Source organism: Moschus berezovskii, chromosome 3, assembly GCF_049115385.1.
Source record: "Moschus berezovskii isolate FMDL1 chromosome 3, NW_MosBer_1.0, whole genome shotgun sequence".
In the NCBI taxonomy this organism is placed as follows: Eukaryota; Metazoa; Chordata; class Mammalia; order Artiodactyla; family Moschidae; genus Moschus; species Moschus berezovskii.
In genome coordinates, this window is record NC_142462.1 from 81562220 (window position 1) to 81577447 (window position 15228).

At 39.8% G+C, this 15228-nt stretch overlaps 1 protein-coding gene across 5 annotated transcripts in view; it reads left to right on the plus strand.

Moving 5' to 3' along the window:
• ADAM22 (ADAM metallopeptidase domain 22) overlaps positions 1 to 14166 on the plus strand; it is a 245465-nt gene extending 231299 nt beyond the window's left edge. For all 5 annotated transcript variants that reach the window (XM_088834611.1, XM_088834614.1, XM_088834612.1 and 2 more), the window contains 2 exons: positions 1176 to 1299; positions 7348 to 14166. In XM_088834611.1, the coding sequence (XP_088690737.1) occupies positions 1176 to 1299; positions 7348 to 7368 (145 nt within the window). In that variant the 3' untranslated portion in view covers positions 7369 to 14166. The remainder of the gene's footprint in view (positions 1 to 1175; positions 1300 to 7347) is intronic.
• Positions 14167 to 15228: the final 1062 nt, after the last annotated feature.

Here is a 15228-nt window from a genome sequence, read left to right on the forward strand (position 1 = left end):
CCTGCTAAAATGAGTCCCTGTTGCTCCAGCACGGAGGTAACCACTTCAGTGATGTTTGTCATTACCACCTTGTATCAGGAATTGAGGAGTCATGGATGTGTAGTGGTAACATTTGTGAAATGGGTAGCTACTGATAAATGATCATGCCTATTTTCCATTGACACAGTGTAAGTTGAGGTTCTTCATTTTCAGCTGTTTTTTTTTTTTTTTTCACTTTAAAGACAAGATAGCAGATATGGGCTTTCCCAGTGTGCTTTGCTTAGTCACGGATATTACCACTGTACATGCTGAATAAAACACAAACAGTATAATACACCAAGAGCTCATGCAAATTTTTCACACGGAATATCTCCGTGATGAGAACACATGTTATACAAATAAGAAGAGTTTTTGTTGTTGTGTTTCAAAAATTCCACTCATTAAAGTGTTGCCACCTTATCGACATGACAAGTATACCCTACATGAGTTATCAAGATCTATGTCCATGGCTTAGAATCCTCCCCTATACAGCTATGATGATTGTAGGGACTAATCAGACCATTTTTGTATGTTCTCATCAGACTCTTTGTTTGGCTGGAACTCTGCACTCCTTACTGCTTGCATGTTTACTAATTTGTTATTAAAACCCTTGTATCTGCCTTTGTTCTGTCACAACTAACACACTGGCCTCTGAATGCATGAGTTTTGTATAAACTGGTGTGTGACTTAGTAACTAATAAATGTATCAATTGCATCATATTTTAAGATCTTAAAAATACAATTGGAACTACTGTACTAAAAATTTTTTTACATTAAGTCATAAAATAAGACAGACTTAATATGTTGTACACTTAATTTACCATTATGAGCTCTTAGAATATTTTTAATCTCTTCTTCACTTTAACTTTTTAAAACTCTGTTTTAAAAAAACCCTCATTATTTGCTTTCTAGCTAAAAAGTATGATTCTGTGTACTAAGATTTAAACAATCCATTGCAGTTATGAAATTAGGAAGATAAACACACTAGCTAGCATTCCAGTGTTGTGAGTGACAGAGTGTGTCCCAGTAGTTAAATCTTTGCAGTAGTGGCCTATGAAAGTAGAAATCAGAGGGTTCTTTCTGAACCCACTTTTCAGAATTTGAAAAGATTTTAGGCAATTACATAATATGTATCTCATGTGTTCTCAACGTCTCAGGACTTTATCTCCTGCCAAGTCTCCTTCTTCGTCAACTGGGTCTATTGCGTCCAGCAGAAAATACCCTTATCCAATGCCTCCCCTTCCTGATGAGGAGAAGAAAGTGAACCGACAAAGTGCCAGGGTATGTGAGAGCTTCTTCCATCCATATATTAACATCCTCAGTCATTATCATTTATTTGTGAGTTGATATTTTAAAAGACAGAGCCATTTTCCTGTTTTTGTTTGTAAGAACATGAAAAAACATGAGATTGAAAAAAATAGATGGTTCTTAGGGCTTTTGGGCCCAAATTTGTTTAATTACTGATGAATTTAGAAGTATTGGGCATGTATTAATCATTCACTTCTTTTTATTTATGTCTTTTGTTATTCATCAAAGTTAATATATTACAATCTGGAATAGACAAAACAGAGACTGTATTTTGTTTTATCAGTTTTTCCATATACCTGGAAATTTCTAGAGATTAAGTAAACCAACCTTATTTCCATGCACAGTTTGCTTACTCAGACTTCTCACTGGCAAATAATACCCAATAGGATTTAAGGACTAGGAACCCATAACAGGAAATCAGATCAGTGTCTTGGGAATGGGGGTGGAATTTAGATGCAAGGAAAGGAGCCTTGAAAATCTAAGATTAAGAGTATAACAAAGAATAGAGTGAAATTTAGCAAGCTTTTATTTAAAAATATTAAAAACATATTTGGAGTTTACTATTTTTATAAAAATGTGATTCCCCAGAAGTTTTGTAGAAATCCTAAGTCCTGTTAGTCTCACAACATTCCCAAGAACACTTCCATTGTGCAAAATGTGAGACATAGTTGAGTTTAGAGAGGGAGACCAGCCCTCAGAGACTAATGTGAAAGAAATAACTAAGGAATAATTACCTTTATTGATGTACAGGCTCTGTTGTGGTTAGTTATGTTGTAACTTTGATCTTCTCAGAAATAATTTTGCAAAAAATTAAAATGAAGCTTTAAAAGCCTGGACAGATTTATCTGCTAATGGGTCCCAGGTTCTGAGGCTTTTTGGTTTTGAAAGATATTTTAGAGCCTCTTAGATTCTGAACTTAAATTACAGGGTTCAAGGTAAACATGGATCATTTGAATTTTAACTTGATCAACTCAGAATCAGTAAGAAAACATAAGTTGTTAAGAAGTGATTAGATAACTATAATCAAAAAGACTTTAAAAGCCATCAGTTTTGTTTTACTAACCATACAAAAAATTACCTACATATGTTAAGATGGGAAATGGTAAAAGGTGGAAAGATAAAAGATAACTCAGATTCTCATCACTCAGCTTTCTGTCCCTAAAAAAAAAAAAAAGAGTTGTGAGTAGGCATCCAGTTGTTGGTGACATAAGTATGTGGTAATGAAACCTTCGCATTCCGAGATGTCTGGCTCTAGGTCAGTGATCACGTTATCGTGACTATCTTGGTCGTGAAGATCTTTTTTGTACAGAGCCAGACATCTTGGAATGTGAAGTCAAGTGGGCCTTAGAAAGCATCACTACGAACAAAGCTAGTGGAGGTGATGGAATTCCAGTTGAGCTATTTCAAATCTTGAAAGATGATGCTGTGAAAGTGCTGCACTCAATATGCCAGAAAATTTGGAAAACTCAACAGTGGCCACAGGACTGGAAAAGGTCAGTCTTCATTCCAATCCCAAAGAAAGGCAATGCCAAAGAATGCTCAAACTACCGCACAGTTGCACTCATCTCACACGCTAGTAAAGTCATGCTCAAAATTCTCCAAGCCAGGCTTCAGCAATATGTGAACCGTGAACTCCCAGATGTTCAAGCAGGTTTCAGAAAAGGCAGAAGCACCAGAGATCAAATTGCCAACATCTGCTGGATCACGGAGAAAGCAAGAGAGTTCCAGAAAAACATCTATTTCTGCTTCATTGACTATGCCAAAGCCTTTGACTGTGTGGATCATAATAAACTGTGGAAAATTCTGAAAGAGATGGGAATACCAGACCACCTGACCTGACTCTTGAGAAACCTGTATACAGGTCAGGAAGCAACAGTCAGAACTGTACATGGAACAACAGACTGGTTCCAAATAGGAAAAGGAGTAAGTCAAGGTTGTATATTGTCACCTTGCTTATTTAACTTATATGCAGAGTACATCATGAGGAGCGCTGGGCTGGAAGAAGGACAAGCTGGAATCAAGATTGCTGGGAGAAATATCAATAACCTCAGATATGCGGATGACACTACCCTTATGGCAGAAAGTGAAGAGGAACTCAAAAGCCTCTTGATGAAAGTGAAAGAGGAGAGTGAAAAGGTTGGCTTGAAGCTCAACACTGAGAAAACAAAGATCATGGCATCTGGTCCCATCACTTCATGGGAAATAGATGGAAAACCAGTGGAAACAGTGTCAGACTTTATTTTTTTGGGCTCCAAAATCACTGCAGATGCTGATTGCAGCCATGAAATTAAAAGACGCTTACTCCTTGGAAGGAAAGTTATGACCAACCTAGATAGTATATTAAAAAGCAGAGACATTACTTTGCCAACAAAGGTCCATCTAGTCAAGGCTATGGTTTTTCCCGTGGTCATGTATGGATGTGAGAGTTGGACTGTGAAGAAAGCTGATCGCCGAAGAATTGATGCTTTTGAACTGTGGTATTGGAGAAGACTCTTGAGAGTCCCTTGGACTGCAAGGAGATCCAACCAGTCCATTCTAAAGGAGATCAATCCTGGGTGTTCATTGGAAGGACTGATGCTAAAGCTGAAACTGCAATACTTTGGCCACCTCATGCGATGAGTTGACTCACTGGAAAAGACTCTGATGCTGGGAGGGATTAGGGGCAGGAGGAGAAGGGGACGACAGAGAATGAGATGGCTGGATGGCATCACCGACTCTGTGGACATGAGTTTGGGTGAACTCCGGGAGTTGGTGATGGACAGGGAGGTCTGGCGTGCTGTGATTCATGGGGTCGTGGAGAGTTGGACATGACTGAGCGACTGGACTGAACTGAATGAAACCTTAGGTGATGTCATTCCTTCCCTCCTCAGGGAATTGTTGAAGTAGAACACCCCACAATTTCTCCCTGATAAACTGTCTATATCATTTTTTCTTCTATCTAGTTGGGGACATTCACTCACCTCTTGTCATGCTAGGGTGTGGGTTTTGGGGGGTGTTCTCATATGAGAGCCCATGGAAATGACATCCCCCTTCACAAGAAATATCTGGCCCATGGCCTTATCTCTAGGCTGAATGGGGTGGCTGTGAAGACTGTAGCCTTGGGGACCTTTTGTGAAAGGTCTGCTTGGTTCCATCCACTGTGGAATGGCCACATGATCATGTAGCAGATCCCTACAGTATCAGTTCAGTTCAGTTCAGTCACTCAGTTGTGTCCGATTCTTTGCGACCCCATGAATCACAGTACGCCAGGCCTCCCTGTCCATCACCAACTCCTGGAGTTCACTCAAACTCATATCCATAGAGTCGGTGATGCCATCGAGCCATCTCATTCTCTGTTGTCCTCGTCTCCTCCCACCCCCAATCCCTCTTAGCATAGGCAACCCCTATCTCTGGGATGTCTTCGTGGGCTGTGGACAATGTAACAAGCAGATCTGTCTGTCAGCAACCCCTCTGTTACAGCGATCCAGATATGGCCAAGGTCATGCCTATTCCTAAAAGCGATGGCTTTGCAATTTTTTGCTCCTCTTTCCTCACTGGATTAATCGTGGCCTTCAGGTTTTCCCAGTGTCATTCCTTTGCTCTTCTCTTCTTTATGTGAGCTGCAACTTAATATTTAATCTTTCTAACCATTTGTGAAGAAACTGGGCTCACTGAAGCTGAAGTTTGAACTCTTTTCTACTTTGCACCATCATCTGGGCATCAATCGAGATCTTCCCTCCCTCAGATGCCCTGCAGACCTCCTGGTTAACCATAGTTATTCATTATAACTTGTCTCCATCAACAGGTGTCATCCATAGCAGAGATCCTCACAGTTGGGAGACTTGGTGTTTTTTGTTTTTTTTTTTAATGAAAAGGTCATATAAAGCAGACCTAAAACAGATAACAGAATATTTCCATGAAGAGTCAAGAGAACAAATTAAGAAAATCTGTAGAGAAACGCCCACTTAGTCCCTTAGCTATTTCTCCTCCTCCCCCACTCAGAAACCCATTAGGTATCCTACTATGATATGCCCCAGATCGCCTGTAAAAATGGAATTTGGATGGAAATTGGATGCAGCTGCTCTGGTCTTAGCTTTCTTTATTCATGTCCATAATAATTATACCCAGATCATATTTCTGGAGACATATTTTATCAGCCTGATTTCTTTTTTCTTTTTTTAAAATTGGTCTTTCTTCTCTGGCGAACTGAATGGCACTTCGCTTTGATCATGCCAAGCTTGTTTTCAGTCCATTAAGGCAATTACTGAACATTTTAGAAATTAGATATGAATAGGGCTGCTGTTTGCAGGTCAGGAAGCAACAGTCAGAACTGTACATGGAACAACAGACTGGTTCCAAGTAGGAAAAGGAGTCCGTCAAGGTTGTATATTGTCACCTTGCTTATTTAACTTATATGCAAAGTACATCATGAGGAACGCTGGGCTGGAAGAAGGACAAGCTGGAATCAAGATTGCTGGGAGAAATATCAATAACCTCAGATATGCAGATGACACCACCCTTATGGCAGAAAGTGAAGAGGAACTCAAAAGCCTCTTGATGAAAGTGAAAGAGGAGAGTGAAAAGGTTGGCTTGAAGCTCAACATTCAGAAAACAAAGATCATGGCATCTGGTCCCATCACTTCATGGGAAATAGATGGAAAACCAGTGGAAACAGTGTTAGACTTTATTTTTTTGGGCTCCAAAATCACTGCAGATGCTGATTGCAGCCATGAAATTAAAAGACGCTTACTCCTTGGAAGGAAAGTTATGACCAACCTAGATAGTATATTAAAAAGCAGAGACATTACTTTGCCAACAAAGGTCCATCTAGTCAAGGCTATGGTTTTTCCCGTGGTCATGTATGGATGTGAGAGTTGGACTGTGAAGAAAGGTAATCGCTGAAGAATTGTTGCTTTTGAACTGTGGTATTGGAGAAGACTCTTGAAAGTCCCTTGTACTGCAAGGAGATCCAACCAGTCCATTCTAAAGGAGATCAGTCCTGGATGTTCATTGGAAGGACTGATGCTAAAGCTGAAACTGCAATACTTTGGCCACCTCATGCGATGAGTTGACTCACTGGAAAAGACTCTGATGCTGGGAGGGATTGGGGGCGGGAGGAGAAGGGGACGACAGAGAATGAGATGGCTGGATGGAATCACCGACTCTGTGGACATGAGTTTGGGTGAACTCCGGGAGGCCTGGCGTGCTGTGATTCATGGGGTCACGGAGAGTCGGACACGACTGAGCAACTGAACTGAACTGAACTGAGGGCTGCTGTAAAGAAATGGTGGCAGAGGCCAGGAGAGGGAAGAGAGATAGGAATTAGGGAACTGACGTCCTGCCCTGGATGCATTGTTCTACTCTGATGTGTCAGCTCCTGAGAGCGGCTATTGTTTAGGGGACAGCGATGGATTTGGAGCATGTCTAGTTGACCACAGACCTAGGGCAATGATTTTTAAGTGGGCAGGGGTGGTACTAATGGGCTCACACTTTCCTAAGGCAAATAGTTCTCAGCTTTGACTGTGCAGAAATGTCTGAGAGACTTTTAAAAATATGCTGATGCCTGAGTTTCACCCAGAGCGATTTTGATTTATTTGATCCGGTGTGCTGTCTAGGCTATGGAATTTTCAAAATGTCCCCAGATCAATGAAATGTACAGCAGGCTTGAGAACTACTGTTCTAGATGACTGTATCAGAATCTTGGGGAAAACAAGGGTACGTGTAGTTTTAAAAAATAATATTCTAAATTATTCCTTTTGAGATACCATATTTAATTTATTCACAATTTCAAGTAATCTTAAGTGAGGCTGTGAGGGGTTTTTTTTTGTATTAAAAGGGGCCATTGTTAAAAAGGTTGAGACTCAGGCTTAGAGGAAAGAGAGAGCTAAAAATTAGATTGTTTATTTTATGTGTCGATAAGACTTCACATCTACCATCACATCAGCACAGATGATTTCACTGAAACTTTTTCATCATTGTGGCTCAGAATGCATCTGCTTCTTGTTTTCACAATGTGAAGTTTTACTTTTCTCTGTTATGCAGCTATGGGAGACATCCATTTAAGATCAGCTGTTTACATGTGATACATCGAAACTGTTTACTTCAACTTTTATACAAACCCAGCCTCATGGAATCACTGCAAATCTATCTGCTCTTCAGACAATTCGAAAACATCTCTGAGAAGCCACAGAGGAGAGGAAGCCAAGCTTCACATCTGGATACCATTTTCTTTTTGTCATTGGCTTAGGATTTAACTGAACCATGAAAAGGACTACTGAAATGTTACACTATAACATGGAACAACAAAGGTACTGGTATGTTAATGGATAATCCGCATGACAGATATATGTAGAAATATCACTAAAATTAACTCACATGACCCAAATGTAGCAAGTTACTAAGGGACAATAGTGGATTCAGAACTTGACATTCTGAAGCACATCCTCATTGTAGACAGTCAGTAATGCTATCTGCATGAAGCTTCTGTTTATTGTTTTCTACATTTAAGGAAACAACATCCCATAATAGAAACTAGCATGCAGGGCTAAGGCATATAGGATTTCTCCTGCAGGACTTTAAAGCTTGAGAGGCCAATATCCCATATGCTAACTGTAAACATGTAATTTTCTTTTTTCTTTTTTTACTTTTCATATTTATATCAGCATACAAGGACAATTGTACATATGTAAACATTTTAAAATTTAAAAAAAAAGCAGCTGTTACACACAAGTGTATTTTGCCAAATGCCTAAAAACAATCAGTCACAATCACGTCATTGTCATCCATCAAATGTTCTTTAAAGATTATAATCTGACGATGTTGTAAATATCATGTTCAGGGCTGTATGTGTGTCTCCCCTTAATTGATGTTTGTCCAAGCCATGTGCTAGCCTTTTAAAGTGTGCACAGTCTGGAGGTAGTTTTATTGAACAAGAAAACAAAATGTCCAACCAAACTTAGGACCTCCACAGCTTGCTTCCTGCCTCCAGGCGCTCTGCTGCCTGTTGACTGGCCCCTGGGGATCCTCCAGACTGTCCATCTTCTTTCTGGGGGCTACAGTGCCTGCCTCAGCAGCTGTTCTTTTTCGGTACCAGAGAACATCTGCTAGTCTCACAGGGGGCCTGTGAGCCACACAGCAGTGTGTCCTGCTGAGATCAAACAAGTGCACCAAAGACACAGGAGGCCACGGCTGCTGATGCGTTAGTAACTCCCACCTTGCCAATACTCCAACCCTTTGTGGCCTAAACTTTTGTTCTTTAAAAAAACTTTTTAGCCACCCTTATCTGTGACATGAATGACTTGTTTTAATGAAAACAACTTTTACACAGTTTATTAAGGGTATTTATAATCAGTGGGATGTGAGTCCCAACAAGTCATTCTGCACTGATTTGTAAATAAGACATGGAAGTTTCCACGAGGTGGGCTGGGAAGCCTCAACAGGCCACAGAGGGTTCAAAGAAACCTAAAACCACAAACGTGAGCGACTGTGAAGTTACCCAAACAGCTGGCATGGGGAAGAATCTGATGTCCTGAACTCTATTTTTTTTTTTTAATCCATAGAAAAGTGAGAAATCTATGTTAAATCTCCCTCTCTAAAAGCAAAGTTCCATAGCTATCATCATGCGGCTCTGTCATTCTTAAAGAAAACTTCTCTCCAGAGGCTAACTTAGTGAGCTCAGAAATGGATGGGATCAATCAAATGCTTCAATGGGAAGAGTACTTCTGAATTTCCTTGTTTTCTCTCCTTTTTCTTGAGAGGAATGGAATCTGCAGACAAGATTTTGGAAATATCCTTTATCTCTCCCAGTAGTGTCCGAGAACAAAACCCATTTCATCTCTAAGTATAATCATCTTGGAGTCCCAAACTGAAGGGCCCCATTAGAAGGCAGCATTTTCTACTCTATCTGTTTATGTCTTCTATAATGGACCTCTCTTCTGAAAGTCTTTGAAAACATTTATAAAGCAATTTAATTATCCCAAATGATACCGTATAAGCAGCATTTTTCATGACAGGAAGGGATGTGACTGTCGAGACCACAATAAAATGATCCATCAGACTCAAGTTTGAGTAGGTGTTGGGTGATGTTGCCACATGGCTCAAGCTAAGGACAGGAGGGCAGACAGATTTAAAGATGTAGCAAATAAAGTGGCTTTTGACCAAGATCACTTTAATGTGCACTGAATGTTTTCTGGTACTGAGTGTGTAAAAGCTAATGTTAGAAGTTTTATTTTGACTATGAAAGAGTTTATAGATTTGAATGTAAGGTACCTCATGTAAATATGCTTCCTAGTTATGGTTACACATCCCTCATTTGAAAGAATCCACAAATGATTAGCCATGTAGTCAATGAATCCCCTTTACCTTTCTCTCTCTTTCCTCATCTTCTCAATTTATTTTTACATGAAGATTATTATTTCAAGTGAAAATCATTATTTGTGCCTTTGGGAGACATGGTTGCTCTAGAGGTATACAGTTTATAGTCATCTTCCTCGATAATAACCTTCATATGGAACTGAATGAAAAGTGTTTCATTTGCAGAGAGACTATGATTTTATAGTACTTTCAATGTTTTATTCTAGATTCTACTCAATCTAGGAATGTATAAACATCCTTACAGCCATTTGCAGCATTCTTTGACACACATATAATTTCACTGGTGAGTAGTGAGAATTCCCTATATGTGTACTCATGGTTGGCGTTCTAGATGTATTGAATCTAAATATCTATGACTGTTCATCCACTGAGACAAGGAGAATGGAGCCACAGCAGTAAACACAAGCACAGCATTCTTCTTTTTTTAGTATCTGTTTTGGAGAGGAACTTTGAGGCCACATAGCAGTTTGCATCATGAAACTAATGTTTATACCCCTCAGTCAACTGTAGGACCATTACGAAAAGCAGAGAAAAGCAACTTTTTGGCCTTTGTGTCCCATTGTATGCCTTTTCCCTCTCTTTCTAAAGTTTTGTGAATAGATAAGACTTCAGATCGCACAACTCTGCAGCCTGAGATGTTCAATCTATCCATAGTCATTACAGTGTAATACGCTCTGATTTAAAGCAATACATAGTTCTCCACTAAGAGTGTCAACAAAGGAGATGTGGTATCACGGAGCCCTGAAGGAACTTACTAGTCAGGTGAACTGGCTCCGTATTCTGGAGTCTGCCAGTTAGAAAGTGGCCCACAGGCCACAAGCAATCTGTGGAAAGGGATAAACTGCTCAAACATTGCAGCGTCAGGAAGGCTCACAATCTGTGGTTGCTGTTTTTTTTTTTTATTTTTAAGGAAATACAGTGCTTTTCCTTAAAAAATGTTGGCTAATAAAGTAAATGTAAAGTTAAAATGCCAAAGCTATTTTTCAGCTTGATATATAGGTGCTTTATTAAGTGATACTGCAATTTCTTTCTCCTGCCCACTGCTCCACCCCTTGCTTTGAAAAGGCTTTCCAAATTGTTTTACTACATAAAATCAATCTAGCATAGATTTCTGAGTGTAAGATTGATAGGGTTTCTAAAAGAAGTTGCTGAAAAGATAAAATCAGGTATTGTGTGCATTTCCACAGAAAGACTATGTTTGAATTCCCAGTCTTACATCTCTTTTTTCTGTTGATCCCCTTGAATATTTGAATCATTTAATCCTGTCCATTGTCTCAGATCTCTTGTGGCTCCTTTACCTTTTAAGATTTTCTCCTTTACTTTTTATAGTTACCTATGACCCAGAGGAAATACTTTATTTTTTTCATTTTTAGTGTTTCAAAATCATTTGCTCATTTATTGATCTCAGCCATTCTTCATATCCTGTTATGTAATTCTGTTTTAACATATGTATTTCAGTTCAGTTCAGTCCTCAGTCATGTCTCTCTTTGCTACCCCATGGACTGCAGCATGCCAGACTACCCTGTCCATCACCAACTCCTGGAGCCTGCTCAAACTCATGTCCATTGAGTTGGTGATGCCATCCAACCATCTCATCCTCTGTTGTCCCCTTCTCCTCCTGCCTTCAATCCTTTCCAGTATCAGGGTCTTTTCCAATGAATCAGTTCCAATATAAACATATTTAGTGCTTTAAATATTTCCTTGTGTTATTCAACATGATAATAAATCCTTACCTAAAGAGAAGACTATTTTATTTCACTTTATTTTACTTAAAGGAAAAGGAACTTACTGGAATTTACTGAGTAGCTTGCCAGGAATATGGGAAGAGGACCACTGAATAAAGGCAGTGAGAGAATGAAGGGAGGCAGGCTAGCCCCTTCACAGCCTAATAGGACACCGCCCCCTGTTACCAAGGACGCTGTTCTATGGGCAGCAAATTTTTTTTTTTTTTTTGGCCAAGTGGCATGTAGGACCTTATTTTCCCACTAGGGGGAACCTGTGCTCCTTTCACCGAAAGCGCTGAGTCAACCACTGGTCCCCAGGTTAGTCCCTGGGCAGCGTATTTTAAGTACAAAGGTACCAGTTGGTAAATTGACAAGAATTTTACATGAAACGTCTGACTCCCATTTGTAGCATAATGTCTACTTTTTAATGCTCCTAGGTATCTACCTCCCCCCACCGTCTGTGTTTCCTTTAAAACTGATAAATGCATAAGTGGAGTCAAGAATTTATTCTATTAGCTTAAAATATATGAAGTAAATATTTCTATGGACTAGAGCGACTGAACTGAACTGAACTGAACTGAGGACTTAATTGGAGGCTCAACCTTTAAATTTTTTCTCCTCTGAGATATTTTCTGAATGGATAAGACTTCGGATTTTGGAGGCAGCAACTTTGCTCTGGCATGAGACAGCTAAGAAATTTTGCAAACAATTTCCCGTGTTTCTGAGATTGTGAGGTGCTGAGACTGTGCTCCTAAAAACTAGCTGGCAGGCAGCAGCCTATCCCGTTCTGTATGTTGGGGAGGGGAGTTGGGGGCGAGGGTCGAAGCAGCGACATCTGCTGGGAACCTTTGGGGCATGCTCATAGCATATGATCCCTGGGCCAGTGCTTTGAATTCCAAGAGGAATTTTCCAGCATTCCTGCAGAGGCAGAGCAAACAGAGTGGGGTCTTAGAAAGCGGGTATTTCTGCTTGCCAGCTTGTCAGAGTACCCCAAATAGAGCATCTTCTGGTTCAGTTTTTAAGGAAAAAACAGTTGGAAAGGGAACAAAAAGCTGCCCAGTATTTTTGTCCTTTTTATCCAGAATCTGACAAACCATAAGCATTCCCACTGTGGGTTTGCAAGATGCTTCCAGACCCTTTCTACTTCTAAAGTCACTCCCCGTTCTGTAGCTGTCAGACCTTTTCTCCTGACTAGGAACCTCCACTGTCATGGAGGTAAGTCCCTCTGCCTGGACTGGCCCTCAGCGGAACCAGATTCCGCTGGCATCTTGGCATGGATTATGCAACTTGGGACGTCACCAAGAAATTGGTTCTCAGGGTGTGTTTCAGGCTGGAGGGCAGGTAAGAAACTGTGAGCCTTGGGAGGTTATGGGGCAGTTAGCTCTGGGGAGGAGGATGGAGAGCCTCAGGAAGAGCTCAGAAGAGCACAAGTTGGCCACTGGTGGTGTGTATTGTGTAATTACAGCAGATCTGTGTGCTTTGTAGTTTTACTGAGCATTGGATGTGTAGTCCTCATTGTCCAGTCATAATGGGCCAGTGACTGGTGTGGCATGTCCCTGTTCCATTTTTCATAGAACCTGTATGGTATCTGGAAGTGCTTAAAGGCTGCAGGAGTTTGACTTAAGGACATCATTTTATATTTTGGTATCCCTGAAATCAAAACCAGAGAAAAACTGTATTTTTTTTTTTTTTTTACAAAAAGGCATACAATGAGACTACCAATATTAAGATAATGTGCTTACAAAACCATCAATGCACTTTTTGAAGAATTTATGAGTTTATGAAGAAAAGGGCATTTTCCTCTCAAGTTGAAAATACATATGCATATAAAACCAATCTATATTTACTTTAGGGCTTAGCTTATTTTATGAAGTTTCAGATGTGGATTTGTGTTTTGATGATCAAGCCCTTAAAAATGCAAATAGCCCCCAAATCTTTAAACACAGCGGTGCTAAGTTATACCAGATGACACAATACAGAAAGTGCTGATAGAAATTAATACATTGATTCAGTGATAATACAAGAGTCCTTGCTAAATTATACACTTGTATCACTGCCTGATGAGAAACCCCTTTTCTTTTTTAATCCAGCACAAAATCAAACTGTGATTATATAGCTAGTCTTTTTAATGGGAAAAAATAACCCAACATCTTTGTTTTGTATGGAAGACAATTTTTTTTTTAACACTAACTTCCAAAGTGCTTAGCAAATGTTAATTCAGAATAATAAGCATGTGCTCCTTTTTTAACTTGGTGGAAGAGACTTGCCCCTCCAATTTAGCATCACAAAAATACAACTTCCTTTAGAAACAGCTTTTTTACCTAAACATAGCAGTTATATGTTAGCCAGTGTAGGTCTGCACTCATGTTTTCCACATCTGTCATCTTCAAGGGGTAATGTCCCATCTACAGGAAGTGGAAGCCACTTTATGGGAAAGTGTTAATGGCAGCACTGTTTCACTTTCGGTTAATCAGATAATTAGGTGTATATAGTTCGGCTTCATTTTAACATTCTGTTCTCTCTGCTACTCTGCACTTCGGGTTCTTAAGCTACTTTAAACGTTACTACTGGGTTTTGGCAAACAGCAACTGAAATATATGGCAACTGCTTTTCAGATCAAGTGTGATTTGTTTCATGGCTGTTCAAGTTATAAAGTTGTTTTACTGTAGGTAAATAAAACCTTGCTGTTTTTATAGGTCACTGTAACTTAAGATTCAAATTTCTGGCACAATTTTATTAGTATTCACTTCTGAAGCTAATAAGGTACCACGGTTTTCTATGTTATTCTCATTGTAACATCAATAAAGTGACTTTCAATAAAAGATTTATGTTATTTTGATGATGACTCCCTTTAATCCTGTTTTTCTCCCAGTCACTGTTTCTCTTTCAGAAGCTTTGTTGGGATACTGCTGGTGGTTCTTTTTCTGTTTCATGGTGTCCTAGAATAGACCATCTGCATAGGGAGAAATACCATGATCCCTTAGTGGAGTCTGAATGGTTACTTTGCTGGACAATTATCCCAGCTGGATGACAGATGGAGTCTTCTCTATTTATCCTCCTGCCTTATTTCAGGAACACTTTCTCCCTCACCCTAGTAAGGATTCATTTACTGTATTCTGTCCTAGAGCCCGGGCAGTGATGCTTATTTAATGAGCTCTCTTGTGTGAGACTGCATCCTGGACAGATTGTTTAGGTGCAGGAATTCACTGCCTAAAAGATTCTTCCACCAGCCTTTTCAGTCTCTTGAGCAGCCCTTTCACCCACCAGTCTTTACCCTGGCACTTGCAGTTTCCTTGCCTTCAGCTCCTAGTCTGTGGCGGGAAAAAGCAGTTATAAGTAGTCAAAGTGCTGTTTTGTTTTTTTTTTAATTGGAGGATAATTGCTTTACAATGTTGTGTGGGTTTCTGCTGTACAGCAACACGAATCAGCTATAAATATACATATATTTCCTTCCCTTCATCCCACCCCACAAAGTACTGTTTTTATGTGAGAAAACCAGAAGTCATTGACTAAGGGTTTGTATATTTATTATGAGACTACAAAAAGGTATAGTGACTATATATAGCCCTGTTTCTTTCACTTAAAATATTTGTTGTTCAGTCGAGTCTGATTCTTTGCAACCCTATGGTCTGCAGCACACCAGGCTTCCCTGTCCTTCACTATCTCTGGAGTTTGCACAAATTCATGTCCATAAATACTTTGCTGCTGCTGCTGCTAAGTCACTTCAGTCGTGTCCGACTCTGTGTGACCCCATAGACAGAATATAATAATCCATTAAGGTAAACACTGAAACAGTAACACACTCAGCCAAGCGAAGTCTAGCTCA